Genomic DNA, 16,358 nt, shown 5'->3' with positions numbered 1-16,358 from the left:
CTCCCCTTTCTCTCCTTTCTTCCCTTTTGCATTCCCTTCCTTCCCCTTTCCTTCATCACCTGAACCCTTCCTTCTCCCGTTTCCCTCCTCTTCCCTCCATCTCCTAGCTTTTCTTCCCCACTCTTTCCTCATCCCTTCTCCTCATCCTCCCTGATCCTCCTTCTCCCTATCGCTCCCATTCCTCCCTCAGAATCACTACTTACTCTTCCCCAAACTCACCCTCAGAATCATTACTTTAGTCTTCCCTACCTTCACCTTCAGAGATTGTGGCAAAAGATGGACACTGTGTTTATACTTCTCTCTGACTCTAGGCATTTTCCTGATAGTCCATTACCTGAAGCTCAACATTCCTGCACGCTACACACCTTCACGTACAGGTGGCCACATATGAACCAGGAAAAGCATCAATGTGGACTAGAGTTTTAGCATTCGGCACACTTGACAACCTTGATATAATGACAGGTTGGTTGGTGGCACTGACATGAATGGACGAAGGTGTCATATAAATAGTTAAAACGGAAATGTCAAATAGTTAAAATGGAAATGTCAAATAAATAGTTAAAACGGAAATGTCAAATCAAGTTAAAACGGAAATGTCAAATAAATAGTTAAAACGGAAATGTCAAATAAATAGTTAAAACGGATATGTCAAATAAATAGTTAAAACGGAAATGTCAAATAAATGGTTAAAACGGAAATGTCAAATAAATGGTTAAAACGGAAATGTCAAATCAAGTTAAAACGGAAATGTCAAATAAACAGTTAAAACGGAAATGTCAAATAAATAGTTAAAACGGAAATGTCAAATAAACAGTTAAAACGGAAATGTCAAATAAACAGTTGAAATGACCAAATAACCGTAATGCATGAACGTCGGAAATAGCAAGACCTCCACTTAACACAGACGTTGTCCCAGGTTCACGTGTGGCCAGCTGTACATGGTCAGGTAAGTAAAAGCACACACTGTCGATCAAAATGTCCAGCGTTTGATCCCACACAAGGAGAATCGCTACGTCAGGAAGGGCATCCAATCGCAAAGTCTTATTATCTACTCTAACTTTATGAAAAAACCTAACCCTTTTTAAGTCTACTGAAGGGCAAGTGTAGTCAAAGTTTAGGGTTGAGTTGACGAGTAACCAAGGATATTTATTATTCCTTCATAACCAAAGATCACTGAATTCTATCTATCTATATACCTAGGCTGCTTCACCCCAAAGAAAGGGAGGTAGCCGAGACAGGACAACACATTCCTAATTTAATCACCCATTCAAACACATTCATTCGCATCTTAGCCCCAAGGGGAGAAGGGACAGATCCTCACCGCACCACACTGCACAAGGGTCAACTGTGCAGTGCAATCAGTGACATCCACAGCAGGGCCCAACAGCAGAGCTGGTTTACCCCTGCCACATCATAATGGACCCATCCCCTTACCCGCACCTGCCTGATCAACTGATCAGACCAAATGCAGGAGAATATTCCCTCAGGGCTGCGTCGTCATTTATTCATTAATAATTTCTCTCCAGTCATTTCTGTCATGCACTGCCACTCTACCTTGCTCAACAGACATCCCTCTCACATCCAACACTCTCTTCACACTGTCCATCCATCCTATTCGTGGTCTTCCTCTCAGCCTTACATCTCTCACATCAGATCCAATCATCTTTTTCACAAATCGTTCTTCATCCATTCTCTCCATATGCCCAAACCATTGCAACACCCTCTGCTCAACTCGATCAGCCATCACCCACTCAACTCCAGTTCTCCTTCACACTTCATCATTTCTCACTCGATCCATACGTGTCACTCCACACGTACTCCTCAGACACCTCATCTCCATTATATTCAAACTTTTCCTCTCTGCTATACCTATATTCCATGTTTCAGCCCCATATAATGCAGTCGGTACAACAACACCCTCATACAGCCTTCTCTTTACATCCATTCTAAGCGAATGACATCTAAACACTTTTTTCATTCTTCCCAGCACTTTTCCTACTTCATTCATTCTAAACTTCACTTCTGCATCTACAGTATTCTTCCATCCACCGCAACATGAGACCCTAAACACGTAACCCGCCGACTCCTGTTTACGTATATATATGTCTGAACGTTTTGTCACTGTGACTCTCGTTGACGTATATAAACGTGCAGCAATTGCAAGGTCCCTAATTTGCACAATTTTCATATTTCGCGTGTGATTTTTGGTACGTATACATGGGACACCTTCCTCTACAAGAGGCCAGGCAGGGTCAATGCCTTACCTCACATGACCTCCCACCCCCCGCATGCCATTGTCTCAGCAATTCACCTGTTACCAGTGGCCTGGCCAGTAAAGACATGTCATGCCACGGTACAAAATTCAAGGCCAGAGTGATTCCCCAATCGATGACAATGTGGAGGCCAAAGTTTACGTAGCATTAGAGGAAGAAACAGTCAAAAATGATGATCAGGTAATGTCACCAAAGAGGGTCAGGTATGTTGATGTGTTTGGTGAGTGAAACAATGCTTATATTGCCTATATTACTGTGTGAAAACCAATATACTCTCATACTACATATAAATTCGTACCAAATAAATAAATAAATAAATACCGTTTATGAGTGGTGTGGAATTGTTACCCTCCCATAGAAATCGTTTTCTTTGGAGCCAGCTTGACAGAAAACCCAGTAAGGTAAGGGGTACTGCTACTTGTATTCAGTATTTTAAACCTCGTGAACGATTTCTCTATGAATTTTTGATGTTTCTCACCAAAAGCGGAGGTTTGAGCCAAAAAAAAAAAAAAAATCCAAAATTGGTCGGGATTGGGGGGGGGGGGTCAGTGGTGGAAAATCAGTCGGGACGGGTTGGGTTAAAACACTACCTCCTCAAGCAACTCACCATTCAAAACTATATTCATTCTTCTACCATTTACCAACCTCATACACTTCATCAATTTACTCTTATTCTCATTTACTTTCAGTATCCTCCTTTCACACACCCTTCCAAACTCCTCTATCTACTGTCTCAATCTATCCTCTGAATAAGCCACCAGTGCCGTATCATCTGGAAACAGCAGCTGATTCAGATTCCACTCTCTACCATCAGCATTCATCAGACTCAAATCTCCACCTAACAATCTTGCATTCACCTCCCTTACAATACCATCCATATAAATATTAAACAACCAAGGTGACATCACACATCCCTGCTGCAGCCCCACTCTCATGGGGAAACCAATCACTCACAGCATTTCCCACTCTTACACACGCTCTACTATTTACATAAAATCTTTTCACTCCTTTTAGCAACCTACCATCAAGTCCATACAGTCTTAAAACAGTCCACAAAGCCTCCCTATCAGTTCCATCATACGCTTTCTCTAAATCCATGAACGCCCAAAACACATCCTTACCATTCACTAAATACTTTTCACATGCCTGTCTCACAGCAAACGCCTGATCCATGCATCCCCTCCCTCCCCTAAAGCTGCACTGCTCATCACCAATCACCCCCTCTGTACCCTCTCTAACTCTCTTAATTAACACTCTACCATACACCTTACCTACAACACTCAACAGACTTATATCCCTAACGCTAGTACATTCATACTTATCACCCTTACCTTTATACAACGGGACCACACAAGCACTTGACCAGTCAACTGGCACAATACCTCTCACAAAACACACATTCAACAACCTTACTAACCACTCAACCTTTCTGGCATTCCACAGCACATCCATCCATACCTGCAGCTTTCTGTTTTCATCTCCTTTACTGCTTCCTGCACTTCCTCCATCGTGATCAAAGAATCATTCAACTCTCCCAACACATTTATTCCTTGCACCCTTCCATCTGCCACAATCTAAGCCTCCTTTTCCTCCTCTACATTTAACAATCTTTCAAAATACTCTGCCCAACTCTTCCTTACTGCATCCATCTCAATTAACATCCTTCCATCCTCTGCTTTTACTTGCTCTCCTTTCCAAGACTCTCCCTTCTGCACCCTTTTCACCTCCTTCCAAAACAATTTTTTATTCTGCTGAAAATTCTCAGTCAGCCGCCTACCCTACCTCTCATCTGCTGCCACTTTAGCATCACGCACAGCACTTCTTACCCTATTCCTCTTTTCCTTATATCTCTCATATGACACCATATCCTTCCTCTGCAGCCACACTTCATACTTACGTCTCTTCTCAGCCACAGCCATACTTACTTCCTCGCACCACCATTCACTTCCTTTTCTTACACCACCACCTACTCGTCTCACACCACACACCTCTTCCGCATGCCTCACCACAGCACTCTTAAACAACTGCCATACCTCCTCCACACTGCCATTCTCCTGATCTTTCACTGAGTTCCACTCATCTTTCAATTTCTCCTGATACTCTATAATTTTCTCTCCTTTATTCAACTCACTCACTTTCAAAATCTCCCTGCCACACCTAACTCTCCTAGCTCTCACTCATCTCTTACCTACTCTCAACTTTCCCTCCACCAGGTAGCGGTCAGACATACCTCCACCCTCCCCTCTCAAAACTCTCACATCCAACAATCTTCCTATTACATTCCTGGACACAACCACATAGTCCATCAATGCTCTGTCAACAACCCTTCCACCCTCCTGTCTCACCCATGTATACCAATAAATATCTTTCTTCTCAAACAAGGTATTTCCAATCGCCATCTCTCGCTCAATGCACATCTTTATCATTCGTTCCCCATTTTCATTTCTTCCAGGCACACCATGCATACCAACTACACCTTCAACTGCTACACTTCCCACTCTAACATTCAGATCACCCATCATTACCACATTCACATTCGCTCCAAGACTCCGGAGACACTCATCAACATCGTTCCAGAAAGACTCCTACTCTTCTTCATCCCTTTCTCTACAGGCCCATATGCACTCACAAACACCCACACCTCATATTCAAATTTCGCTTTCACCCACATCAGTCTCGATGACACCACCTTCCATTCAATCACATACTGCTGTACTTCCGGACTCACTGACAAGGCCACACCTTCTCTTGTCCTTCCTCTATCAACACCTGACAATCTTCCATTCACACTTCTAAACATTGACTCACCTTTCCCTTTCATCTTCGTTTCACTCAAAGCTAACACATCCTACTTTCTTCTTACATTCTCCCAATCTCCTCCCTTTTAGCCTCAATCGTACTACATCCACGCACATTCATAGACCCAATCTTCAGGGTACGGGGTAACTCAATCCCCCATCCCTTTCTATGGCCTGTCTCTTTTTAGGAACTAAAAAACATAGGTGGGGGTCCCTAGTTCCCTCACCGCGCCCCTTTTAGTCGTCTTTTATGACACGCAGGGAAAACGGTGGCAGAAGTCTTCCTAACACAACCTGGCCCATAGTGCGACCAGATTGTGCCCCCCCTCCCCGCCACAGGGGGGGGGGGAAATTCCATCATATAAAAACATATCGGCCATACGTGTTTTATTAAAAGTATTCCAGGTGACACAGTAGGCTTCGTAACACCTCATCCTCAGTAATTTATTTTTAACGTTACACTTTAACACTTTCTCTTGTACATTTATTTTGCAACGGTAATATACAGAGATACTGAGTCAGTCTGGAGTGAATCGCCAAGGAAGAGGTGCAACGAAGTATCATTTGTAACGCAGAATAAACACCTTAGCCTCTCACCAGAAGGGAATGAATATGTAAGAACGGCATCAACTGTGTGGTACTAAAACATCAACGGTGTGGTATAAAAACATCAACGGTGTGGTATTAAAACTGCTTCATCTCTGCGTTACCTACCGTACACCTTCAGCAGGGCAGGTGGGGACACTCTCCTGGCAGCCACATTCTCCGCCACGCAGGTATAGTTGCCGGAATCCTCAGGTCGCGCGGACAGGATTAGCAATGAACCCTCTGAGGATTTCCTGGGGGCAAAAGGAAAGAGGTGTGAGTAGTTGGACGGTAGAGTCGATCGTGAGGAAAGGATGTAGTAAGAGTTGAGCAAAAACAAAGTACCCGATGATATGCGGTTTGGAATGAAATAAGAGACTGCAACTGAGGCAAGGTAAAGTGTGTGTGTGTGTGTGTGTGTGTGTGTGTGTGTGTGTGTGTGTGTGTGTGTGTGTGTGTGTGTGTGTGTGTGTGTGTGTGTGTGTGTGTGTGTGTGTGTGTGTGTGTGTGTGTGTGTGTGTGTGTGTGTGTGTGTGTGTGTGTGTGTGTGTGTGTGTAAAAAGGGGGCCTGGCATGGAAGGAAGGACTGAAGAGAATTATTAAACGTGCTGCTATTTGACGCAGTCCTCGAGTAGCAATATCAGGAATATCTACGAGCCTTCCAAGGATTTCCTGTTGGCAAAATGGAAGGACTGGTAAGTAGATGGCAATTTAGTATGAAATGAGAGACTGTAGTAGAAATGTGTGCTGTATCTTCGTCATAAACATTACTGTATGATTCTTCCACTATAGACATGCAAGAAAAAAAAAAGTACTCTGATACATAAAGCTCAGGATAATATCAGGGATGGGAATATGTGACTAATTTAAGTGTAATGGTGCTTGCAGATGGTTGGCCTCAGAAGACAAGAAGGAAAAGTGTGAATCAGAAAATGAATGGAGGATCTGAATACCAAAAGAAATGCCTCCAAACTCAATTCCCAGGCGAACATTTGAGGTCAATGGATAAGCCATTTTTGAGCCAGGGGGTATGTTTTAGGAGTCTTACAGAGATCCAAGAGAGGGTGAATCAAAAGACAGAAACAGGGAGGACCAAAAGACAGAAACAGGGAGGACCAAAAGACAGAAACGCAAGAGACAGTACCTCCTAAGATTAATTTTTAAAAAAATCCTAAAAGGCACAACTCCCAAAGACAAAACCCAAAGGACAGAAACCCAAGAGAGAGTAAAATTAGGGATGAGAGCCTGAAACCATGGAAAAAACTGATGACCAAAGGGGAATGAAGGTCAGAAGATATCCAAACCCATTAACTCAACTTACTTATAACTGGGTGAGTGTTCAAGGTCGACAGGGAGGCCATTCTTGAGCCAGGTGGTGTGTGGCGGGGGGGTACCGAGGGGCGGGAGGCACCTCAGCTCCACATGCTGCTCCACTGGGACGGACTCTGAGTACGGCGGCTCCTGGAAGTACCGCCGCAGGTCTGGAATGAGGGAAACGAAAAATTATTAGAAAAGTCTGGAGATGGACTGGACAGTTTGGAATGTGTTAGAAGCTACGGAATGGGCAAGATGAGTACTGTGTTCAAATGTGAAAAATGTGTTTATGAATGAACAGGAAGGACAGACTGGGAGTATGGCAGCTGCTGGAAGTACCGTCGCAGGTCTGGAACAAAGAAAAGAAAAATAATTAGAAAAGTCTGGAAATGGGCTGGGGAGTTTGTAAATGGTGTTAAAGGCTATGGAATGGGAAAGATGAGTGCTATTTTCGAATGTGAAAAAGTTTTCTGATGAATTAGGCACAGAATGGGAGAAAAGAGGAATCAGAATGATATGGAAAGGAGAGATGAGCAACGGACTTCAGAAAAAGAGATCATTTGTCTGGGAAGGGTGTCAGATATGCTTCAAAGTAGGGAAAATGGCTCTAGAAGTACGGTGGCCCCTGAAATATAGCTATAATCTAGAACAAGAGAGAAAACGGATATCAGATAAGTCTAGAATGGAAGAGAAGAGGTATCAGATATGTCTGGAAAGGAAGAAAAGAGGAATCAGATGTCTGAAGTGAGAGGAAAGACGAAATGGATCAGTCTAGAGAAGGAGAGGTGGTGCAGTTAAGAAAGGAATGAAAGCTAAAGGTTGAAATGGTATAAATATATCCGGCAAATTAGAAAGACGAGTCTGAAGTCTGAAAAGGATGCTGGCAAGATTAGGAGAGAGAGAGAGAGAGAGAGAGAGAGAAGGGGGAGAATGGTCAGTTGCTGTGTGGAGGGAGTGAGGAGAGACTGAGTAGGAGTGACCGGGATATGGTGAGGAGACAGGGCAGAGAAAAGGAACGAGGAAATGAAAAGGAGTAATAACGCCAGAGGAAGGAATTAGAAGGAAATAAAAGGGAAGAGAAAAAAGATATACAAAGAAAAATGGAAATTAATATAAAGTAGATAAAACAAAGGAAGAAACGAAAGAAGAAAGAGAAATAAACAGACGAAGTATGTGAGGAAAGGAATAAAGCGTAGAGAAAATGGACCATAAAGACAGATGGTGAATAAAGAGAGAGAGAGAGAGAGAGAGAGAGAGAGAGAAAGAAGATATGACGAAGGCTTATATTAATGCCTATCGCCTGAGTGAATGGTCATTTACGCAGGTCATTTTTGCTGGGGGCCAACCATCTCCTAGAAAGACACACAGTTGTCAAATTTACATCCAGGTCCCCATTTATTGTGGATGAGTAACCTCAGTTTCTGTGGCCGAGCAGTCCTATGAACGGCAGGCAAACAACGGTCCCTGCAGAGTGGTCCCGTGCAGCGAGCCAATATTCCCTTGCAGTAAACAGCGCCTCACCACAGCATGGAGGTTTGGTTAGCGTCTCTCCACCCAGTTAGCAGGGGCACCATAGCAGGCTCCACATCACCCTGGTATTTGGTTATATGGTTATCGTCCAGCGTTGTTAATAGTTTCCTGGTTTGCTGGAAATCATCAGATTAGTCACTCAGTGTAGAGCAACCTGAAACGGGAAGAAAAGTTATCAAAAGTGACAGAAAGGACGGGAGAAAAGACGGAAGCAGTAGGAAGAGTGCAAGGCAGGCAAAGGAAAAGAATGACAAATTTAAAGGAAGAAGAAGACAACACTACATCAAGTGCGTGGATGCCTGGTGAACAAGGACGATTAAGGAAGAGGACAGAGGACAGCTAGCAGCTATTGACACATGGGTCCTTTCGATTTTATTTATTTATTTATTTATTTTTGTGTGTGGGGGGGGCAGGGTGTATTAGGTTGACAATTCTACGATTTTACGGCTCGTATTCTACGCCATTGTGGAGATACCGTAACACCTCTTTTTTAGCGATTTACTTTGCATATACATTACCATTCCCTTGAAAACGACTTATATTGTTTTAAGATCGACACAGTTTCCATCGAAACATAAGAGTATAATCATGTGCAATATGTAGAATAAGTTACCAAGATGTTGCGAAATCTTCAAAGTCGCCCAGAAAGACAAAGACAACAAAACAGGAAGGCTCCTTCACCCACCAAATCTTCCTGCCATGGCTTGTTAAGAAATAAAAATAATAAGGACTACCATGCAGTGTAGAAACTTATCAAGGAAATTCCATGGAGAGAGGTGTTACGAAATTTGACAGGCTGGGACCGTAGAGTTGATCGACCTCTGTGTTATACACCCCCTCAGAGGACATCACTGTGGACTAAACGCGCAGTGTCGGCTATTGGACAGACCCCCATCGGTCGCGTATGCACGATTTCGTTAGTCTGTCAGTTTTGGACTTGCGACACAAACAACATCGAAAAACATATCCTACCCTTACTTAATATTTCAAAGGGGAAGTAACATCAAAGTCAGATACATAAAGAGGGATAGCGAGAAGGGAGGAAAGGGAGAAAAAAGAATAGATGAAAGGTGGGAGGTGGGAAACGGGAGTGAGGGAGGCTATGAGTAAGGGAGAGGAGAGGGAGGAGAACGAGGGCGAGGGTGGAAGGGAGGGGGGGAGAGGTGAAAACGAGAGAGGATGGAAGGGAGAAGGAGCAAATGTAGTATGAGAGGGAAATGATAAAGGAGGAGGGTAAGGAGGGAAAGAAGGATATGAACGTGGAAGGCAGAAGAGGGAAGAAAGGAAATGAAGAAATGAAAATAATGTGAAAAAGATGGAGGAATGGAGAGGGAAAAGAGAGGAATGGGAGGTAAGGTAGAAAGAGAGGAAGATGAGGATGGGAGAGAATGGAAGAATGAAAAAAAAAAAAGACAAAGAAAGAAAAGAAAAATGACGAGTGAAGAGGAGGAAGAAGAGAAAATAGACAAGCAATTTGGCAATGGAGAAGTGCGCAAATGAGAGGTTATCAGCAGGAAAGAAAGAGGTACTGTATATTAGTAAGAAAAATGTGAAAAAAAAAAAAAAAAGGTAAAATGAGGAAAACTAAGAAAAAATAAGAGAACAAATTTTAAAGAAGGAGAAATAAAGAGGACTGGAGAAGCGAGACAGAAGGAGGGATGAAAGGGATGATGAAAGAAAGGGAATGAAATAGCGAGGAGTCAAGATTAAAAAACATTCGCTGAAGTTATCGTCCTCACATGACTTAGTTCCACTGCTCCTCTGACCCTCCTATTTTCGTCCTTTCTCACTTCCTCACTTACATTCTTTCACCCCATCTTTTATCCATTTTCACCCATCTCACTATTTACCATCCGTCACTCTCTCTCGTCAACTCACACTGCCGAGAGAGAGAGAGAGAGAGAGAGAGAGAGAGAGAGAAAGAAAAAGGTAAACATATCTCCCACCATGCCACTTTGTTTACATCGACCAGCTGACCAGCCAAAAGCGAGTCTATCCTTGCGCGCACGTGAATCAGGGGGTAGCAAATGGGCCTGTGAAATCCGGCGTAGGCTAAGCTCTCGAATGTGATTATTTGCCCAGAATTAATTGCTCACGTTCCGGCCAATATTAAACTTTGAATTGGAATACAGAAAAAGAGTTTTCGTTTGATGTAATTAATACCGACGGGCCACTGTTGCTATACACTGATCCCAGAATTTCGGAGTCAATGTCATGAAAAAATAAAATAAAATCAGGACATATATGAGGTGATTTACACACGAATGGAAGATAAATCCCAAGAAAAAAAGCCAAAGCTACATATTTCAATCCTATAACCAGGGGATTAGTGGATTACGCGTTCTTTAATGGCCGTAATCTGCCTTAGGGAATTAGTGGTTGTAATGCTTGCCTTTCCTGCCTCTGTGTTTACATCATCGCGGATTTTTACGGGATCACAATATACACTTTGCTAAATCAAGCTTGAATTAAATAATAATTTTTACTGTGTAGTTGTTATTAAACGTACTGTTGTTGAATTTACTAGTGCTACTGCATTCTGTAACTATTTAAACTTCCACTATTATTACCACCACTACTACTACTACTACTACTAATACCACTGCTGCTGCTGCTACTACTACTACTACTACTACTACTCGTTGTTGTTGTTGTTGTTGTTGTTGTTATTATTATTATTATTGTTATTATTATTACGAATGTGGAGACCATGGAGCTCACACTGTATTTCCTAATTTTTTTTATTTTTTTTTTTCCAATCAAGCGCTTCACCTTGGAGTTATTCTATGATTTCTTCATCAGTACATTTCAGACTTAGTACACCTGTTTCTTTGATGGCAAATATCCCCCTCCCTCCGTCTATTTGTTTGTCTGCCTGTCACACACACACACACACACACAACGCACACACACACACACACACACACACACATTACCGAAAAGAGAAGAATGGATGGACAGTATCTATCTAGATTTCATAAAAGCATTTGACAGAGTACCGCACCAAGGACTTCTATGGAAACTGTACCATCAAGGAGGAATCCAAGGCAACCTGTACTGTTGGATGCAAGATTTTCTCAGAAAAAGAGAAATGAGAACAGTACTAAGGGGAAATTACTCATCATGGATGGAAATGACTAGCAGAGTTCCACAGGGCTCAGTGCTGGCACCAATCATGTTTTTAGTGTATATAAATGACACAGATAGTAATACTGGAAGTGAAAACTATCTAAGTATGTTTGCTGATGATGTAAAAATACATAGGCCAATTACTAACACAGACTCTTGTAGAGAGATACAAGAGGAATAAAATAAACTTCATGAATGGAGCAATAAATGGCAAATGGAATTCAATGTGGACAAGTGTCATGTAATTAAGTTTGGTAAAATTGGAACAAGACCTGATTGGGATCATAAGTTAGGAAGTAAACCCTACACACATCAGAAAGAGAGAAGGACCTAGGAGAGCTTACCAGTAACAGACTATCTCCGAATGACCACATCAGTGAGAAGGTACGGAACATGTACCGGTATACTGTACACTGCTTGCAAATGTGAGAATAGCATTCACATACATAAAAGACATGCTGAGAAAGATAATAACATCATTCATCAGACCAACCCTGGAGTATGCATCAGTAGTCTGGAATCCTCATATCAAGAAACACATAGATAAGACTGAAAAAGTACAAAGGGCAGCTACAAGGTGGGTACCAAGCTTAAGGGATCTAAGCTACGAAGAAAGACTAGAAAAATTGAATCTGCCAACACTATAAGAGAGAAAGAAAAGAGAAGGCATGATTAAGCTATATAAATGCGTATCAGGAAAGGAGAAAATAGACATAAATGATTACATAACCTATGGGGAAGCATCAGCAAGAGGACACTGCAAAAAACTACATAAAATGAGAGGTGATAAAGACGTAAGGAAATTCAGTTTCTCAAATAGGGCAATTGATCAGTGGAATGCACTACCGAATGAAATAGTGTGTGCCAAAACAATTCATAAATTTAAGGATATGTACGATAACAGTAATTTAATACTCGGGACAGTACGAGCTTGACTCATTCCTGTAAAGATACAATTAGGTAAGAACAATTAGCTAAGAACACACACACACACACACACACACACACACACACACACACACACACACACACACACACACACACACACACACACACACACACAAATATACAAATAGCAGAAAAAGTAATACAGGAGGAGTTAAGTGGATTAGACAGAGGAAAAGCAAGTGGTCCTGATGAAATTTCATGTTGGGTACTACGAGAATGTGCAAAGGAGTTAAGTAAACCATTATTTTTAATTTTCAAGAAATCCTTGAGTCAAGGTAAACTACCTGATATTTGGAAAAAAGCAAATATTGTCCCCTTATTCAAGAAAGGAAATAGACAAAATCCACTCAACTACCGACCAGTATCACTGACCAGTGTTGTAAGCAAGGTATTAGAAAAACTTATGAGAAAAGTTTGGGTAAACCATCTAGAAGAACACAGTATGATAACAGAAAGACAGTTTGGTTTCAGAAAAGGAAAATCATGTGTTACTAATCTGTTGCGCTACTATGACAGAGTAACAAACACAATACAGGAAAGGGAAGGATGGGTGGACAGTATCTATTTAGATTTCAAGAAAGCTTTTGACACAGTACCACACCAAAGACTTTTATGGAAACTGTGCCATCCAGGAGGAATTCGAGGCAAACTGTTTTGTTGGATGCAAGACTTTCTCATAAAAAGAGAAATGAGGACAGTACTAAGAGGAAATTATTCATCATGGAAAGAAGTGACTAGTGGAGTACCACAGGGTCCAGTGCTGGCACCAATCATGTTTTTAGTGTATATAAATGATATAAACAGTAACACTGGAAATGAGAGCTATCTGAATATGTTTGCAGATGATGCAAAAATACAAAGGAGAATTACTAACACAGACTCTTGTAAAGAGCTACAAGAAGAATTAAATAAACTTCATGAATGGAGTAGTACATGGCAAATGGAATTCAATGTGGACAAGTGTCATGTAATCAAGTTTGGTAAAAGTGGAAAAAGACCTAATTGGGATTATAAGTTAGGAATAAAACCCTATACACATCAGAAAGAGAGAAAGACCTAGGAGTGAATAGCAATAACAGACTATCTCCGGCTGACCACATCAGCGAGAAGGTACGGAACATGTATACACTGCTTGCAAATATGAGAATAGCATTCACATACATAAATGAAGACATGCTAAGAAGGATAATAACAGCATTCATTAGACCAACCCTGGAATATGCATCAGTAGTCTGGAGTCCTCATCTTAAAAAGCATATAAACAAGATTGAAAAAGTTCAAAGGGCCGCTACAAGATGGATACCAAGCTTAAGGGACCTAAGCTACGAAGAAAGACTAAATAAACTGAATCTACCAACACTACAGGAGAGAAAGAAAAGAGGTGACATGATAATGCTATATAAATGCATATCAGGAAAGGATAAAATAGACATAAATGATTACTCAACATATGGAGAAGCATCAGCAAGAGGACACTGCAAAAAAACTGCATAAGAAGAGAGGTGATAAAGACGTAAGGAAATTCAGTTTCCCAAACAGAGCAATTGATCAATGGAATGTACTACCGAATGAATTAGTGTGCGCCAAAACAATTCACAAATTTAAGGATATGTACGATAAATATGGTTTAAGACACGGGACAGTACGAGCTTGACTCATTCCTGTAAAGATACAATTAGGTAAGAACAATTAGGTAAGAACACACACACACACACACACACACACACACACACACACACACACACACACACGAATCCGCAGAGTTTAGTAGCATTTGCAAGGAGGAGTGGGGACAATCACCTCTTTCAAGTTACGGATTGTTTGTGGGAACCATTCTGCATTCCCTTGGGAACACTGATTGCTTTATATTATTATTATTATTATTATTATTATTATTAGTGGTAGGTGATGGCGACCATCATCACTCACTTGATGTAGTGCTGTCTACTTCTTCCTTAGCTTTTATCATTCTTTTTCTGTGCCTGCCCTCCTCTCTTCCTATTTCTCCCATCTTTCCTGTCACTTCTTATTGCTTTTCTTTCATTTACAGGTGGCTTTACATTGAGTGACAAGCCAAATGGTTTCCTGTAAGCCAAGAAACCATTTACAACGCTGGGTGGTAACCATATAACCAAACCATACGTGCTCCCTACGTGTCAACAAGTGGGTTGGTGGAGGGTTAGTGCCCCTCCCCGTAAAACAAATAACTGAGTCAAATGGCCACCCCTTACGGGATTATGGCATCTAGCAATAGATAGATAGATAGATAGATAGAATTATTATTATTATTATTATTATTATTATTACTATTATTATTATTACTATTATTATTCCAGCCTTTACCACTGCTTCCCCTCTCCCCAGAATCATCACACTCGCGTCCCATCTGCAGCAAAAGGAGTAGATAAGGAGCAGGAGAAACGATGGTAGAGGGGAAGATGATGATAGGGTGGAAGGGGAGACGGTAGTAACTCTGGTAAATGAGAGAGAGAGAGAGAGAGAGAGCAGGGAAGAGGGGTGAACTTGAGGACGACGACGATGACGATGATGATAATGATGATAATGATGGTGATGATGATGATGACGATGATGATGATGATGATATACAGAGGAATATACAAAGGAAAGCAAACAGCAACAGACCTTATGATCTTTTCAAGGCTGTTTGTTACAGAGTAGACTACGACAAGATCTAATTCTACATGTAGAAGGATAAGGATAGTAAAGCAAGAAGGTTCCACCTGCCTCCAAACCCTGCAGGAAAAAAAATGAGAAGGACCACAATGCAGCATGGAAAAACTGACATGGAAATTTCATAGGAAAGACTGAAAAGGAAAAGTTACATTCTATAATACTTTATCTATAAGCGACCAGTTTGAATAATCTGAAAGAGAAAGCAATAAAGTAAAATGAATAATCAAATAAACAGATAACTACGGTATGACGTTATGCACGGGTACTTTGAGTTAACGAGGAGTCTGTACGCAAAGCACGGAAATTGCACAGTACACAGTTTGGATGTTCAGGGGTGGTGTGGCAGCCCTGCCTGGCGCTTTTGAGGTAGGCAGCAGTCAATCAGGCCCCAGCTCCTTTCACTCCACTGAGACAAGGAACTTTCCCATGCGGGACAAGTACACAAGTTACATCCTGAAGCAGTGACCCGTGGTAGCCTACATTATAAAATTTCTGATGGTGGTCACTTAACTAACAAGGACCCTCAGTGATCCACAGCCCATCACATGTCGAAAGTAAGAGTAGTGACCATTAACTCAGGGCTATCTGTGCTTATATTACTTTATTTGCATTTAATAAATTGAAAAATATATAATGACATGACGAGACACTATGTACGGATACGTTACGCTTACGGGGTGTCTTGAAGACAGGAAGGGAATGAACTTATGTGTAGCTGGTAAAAGTCAGTTATTCGGACGGAAACAGGGTCACCTGAGGATTCTCGTGCAAATACTTGTCTATTTTGTTTTTAAATGTCTTAACTGATGTACTGTTCATGGTATCTGAGGGTAATCTGTTCCAGATATTTACGACTCTGTTGAAGATGTATTTTGTTTCATGGGATTGGAAACGCTTTCCCATAATTTTGCAGCCATTACTCCTGGTTTGACTCGACTGGTCTATTTCAAATTATTTATTCATTTCTAGGTTGTCGTATTCCTTCATGATTCTGAAAACATCAATAAGGTCACCTCTTAACCCGTGTTTCGTTAGGCTAAATAATTTAAGTTTTTCAAGCTGTTTCTCATATGGTTTGTTTCTCAGT

The 16,358-nt window shown here is 41.4% G+C and overlaps 1 protein-coding gene across 1 annotated transcript in view; it reads right to left on the bottom strand.

Annotated features, from left to right (window-relative positions):
• Positions 1–16,358, bottom strand: part of LOC145394828 (netrin receptor UNC5C-like) — a 203,455-nt gene that overhangs the window by 94,787 nt on the left and 92,310 nt on the right. The window contains exons 3-4 of the mRNA XM_080268627.1: positions 6,978–7,137; positions 5,786–5,910 (exon numbers count right to left, since the gene is read on the bottom strand). Of these exons, the coding sequence (XP_080124753.1) occupies positions 5,786–5,910; positions 6,978–7,137 (285 nt within the window). The remainder of the gene's footprint in view (positions 1–5,785; positions 5,911–6,977; positions 7,138–16,358) is intronic.

Source organism: Coenobita brevimanus, chromosome 28 (assembly GCF_032717465.1).
Source record: "Coenobita brevimanus isolate Jiangsu-jjx chromosome 28, ASM3271746v2, whole genome shotgun sequence".
Lineage (NCBI taxonomy): Eukaryota > Metazoa > Arthropoda > Malacostraca > Decapoda > Coenobitidae > Coenobita > Coenobita brevimanus.
This window is presented reverse-complemented; position numbering and strand designations above follow the sequence as displayed.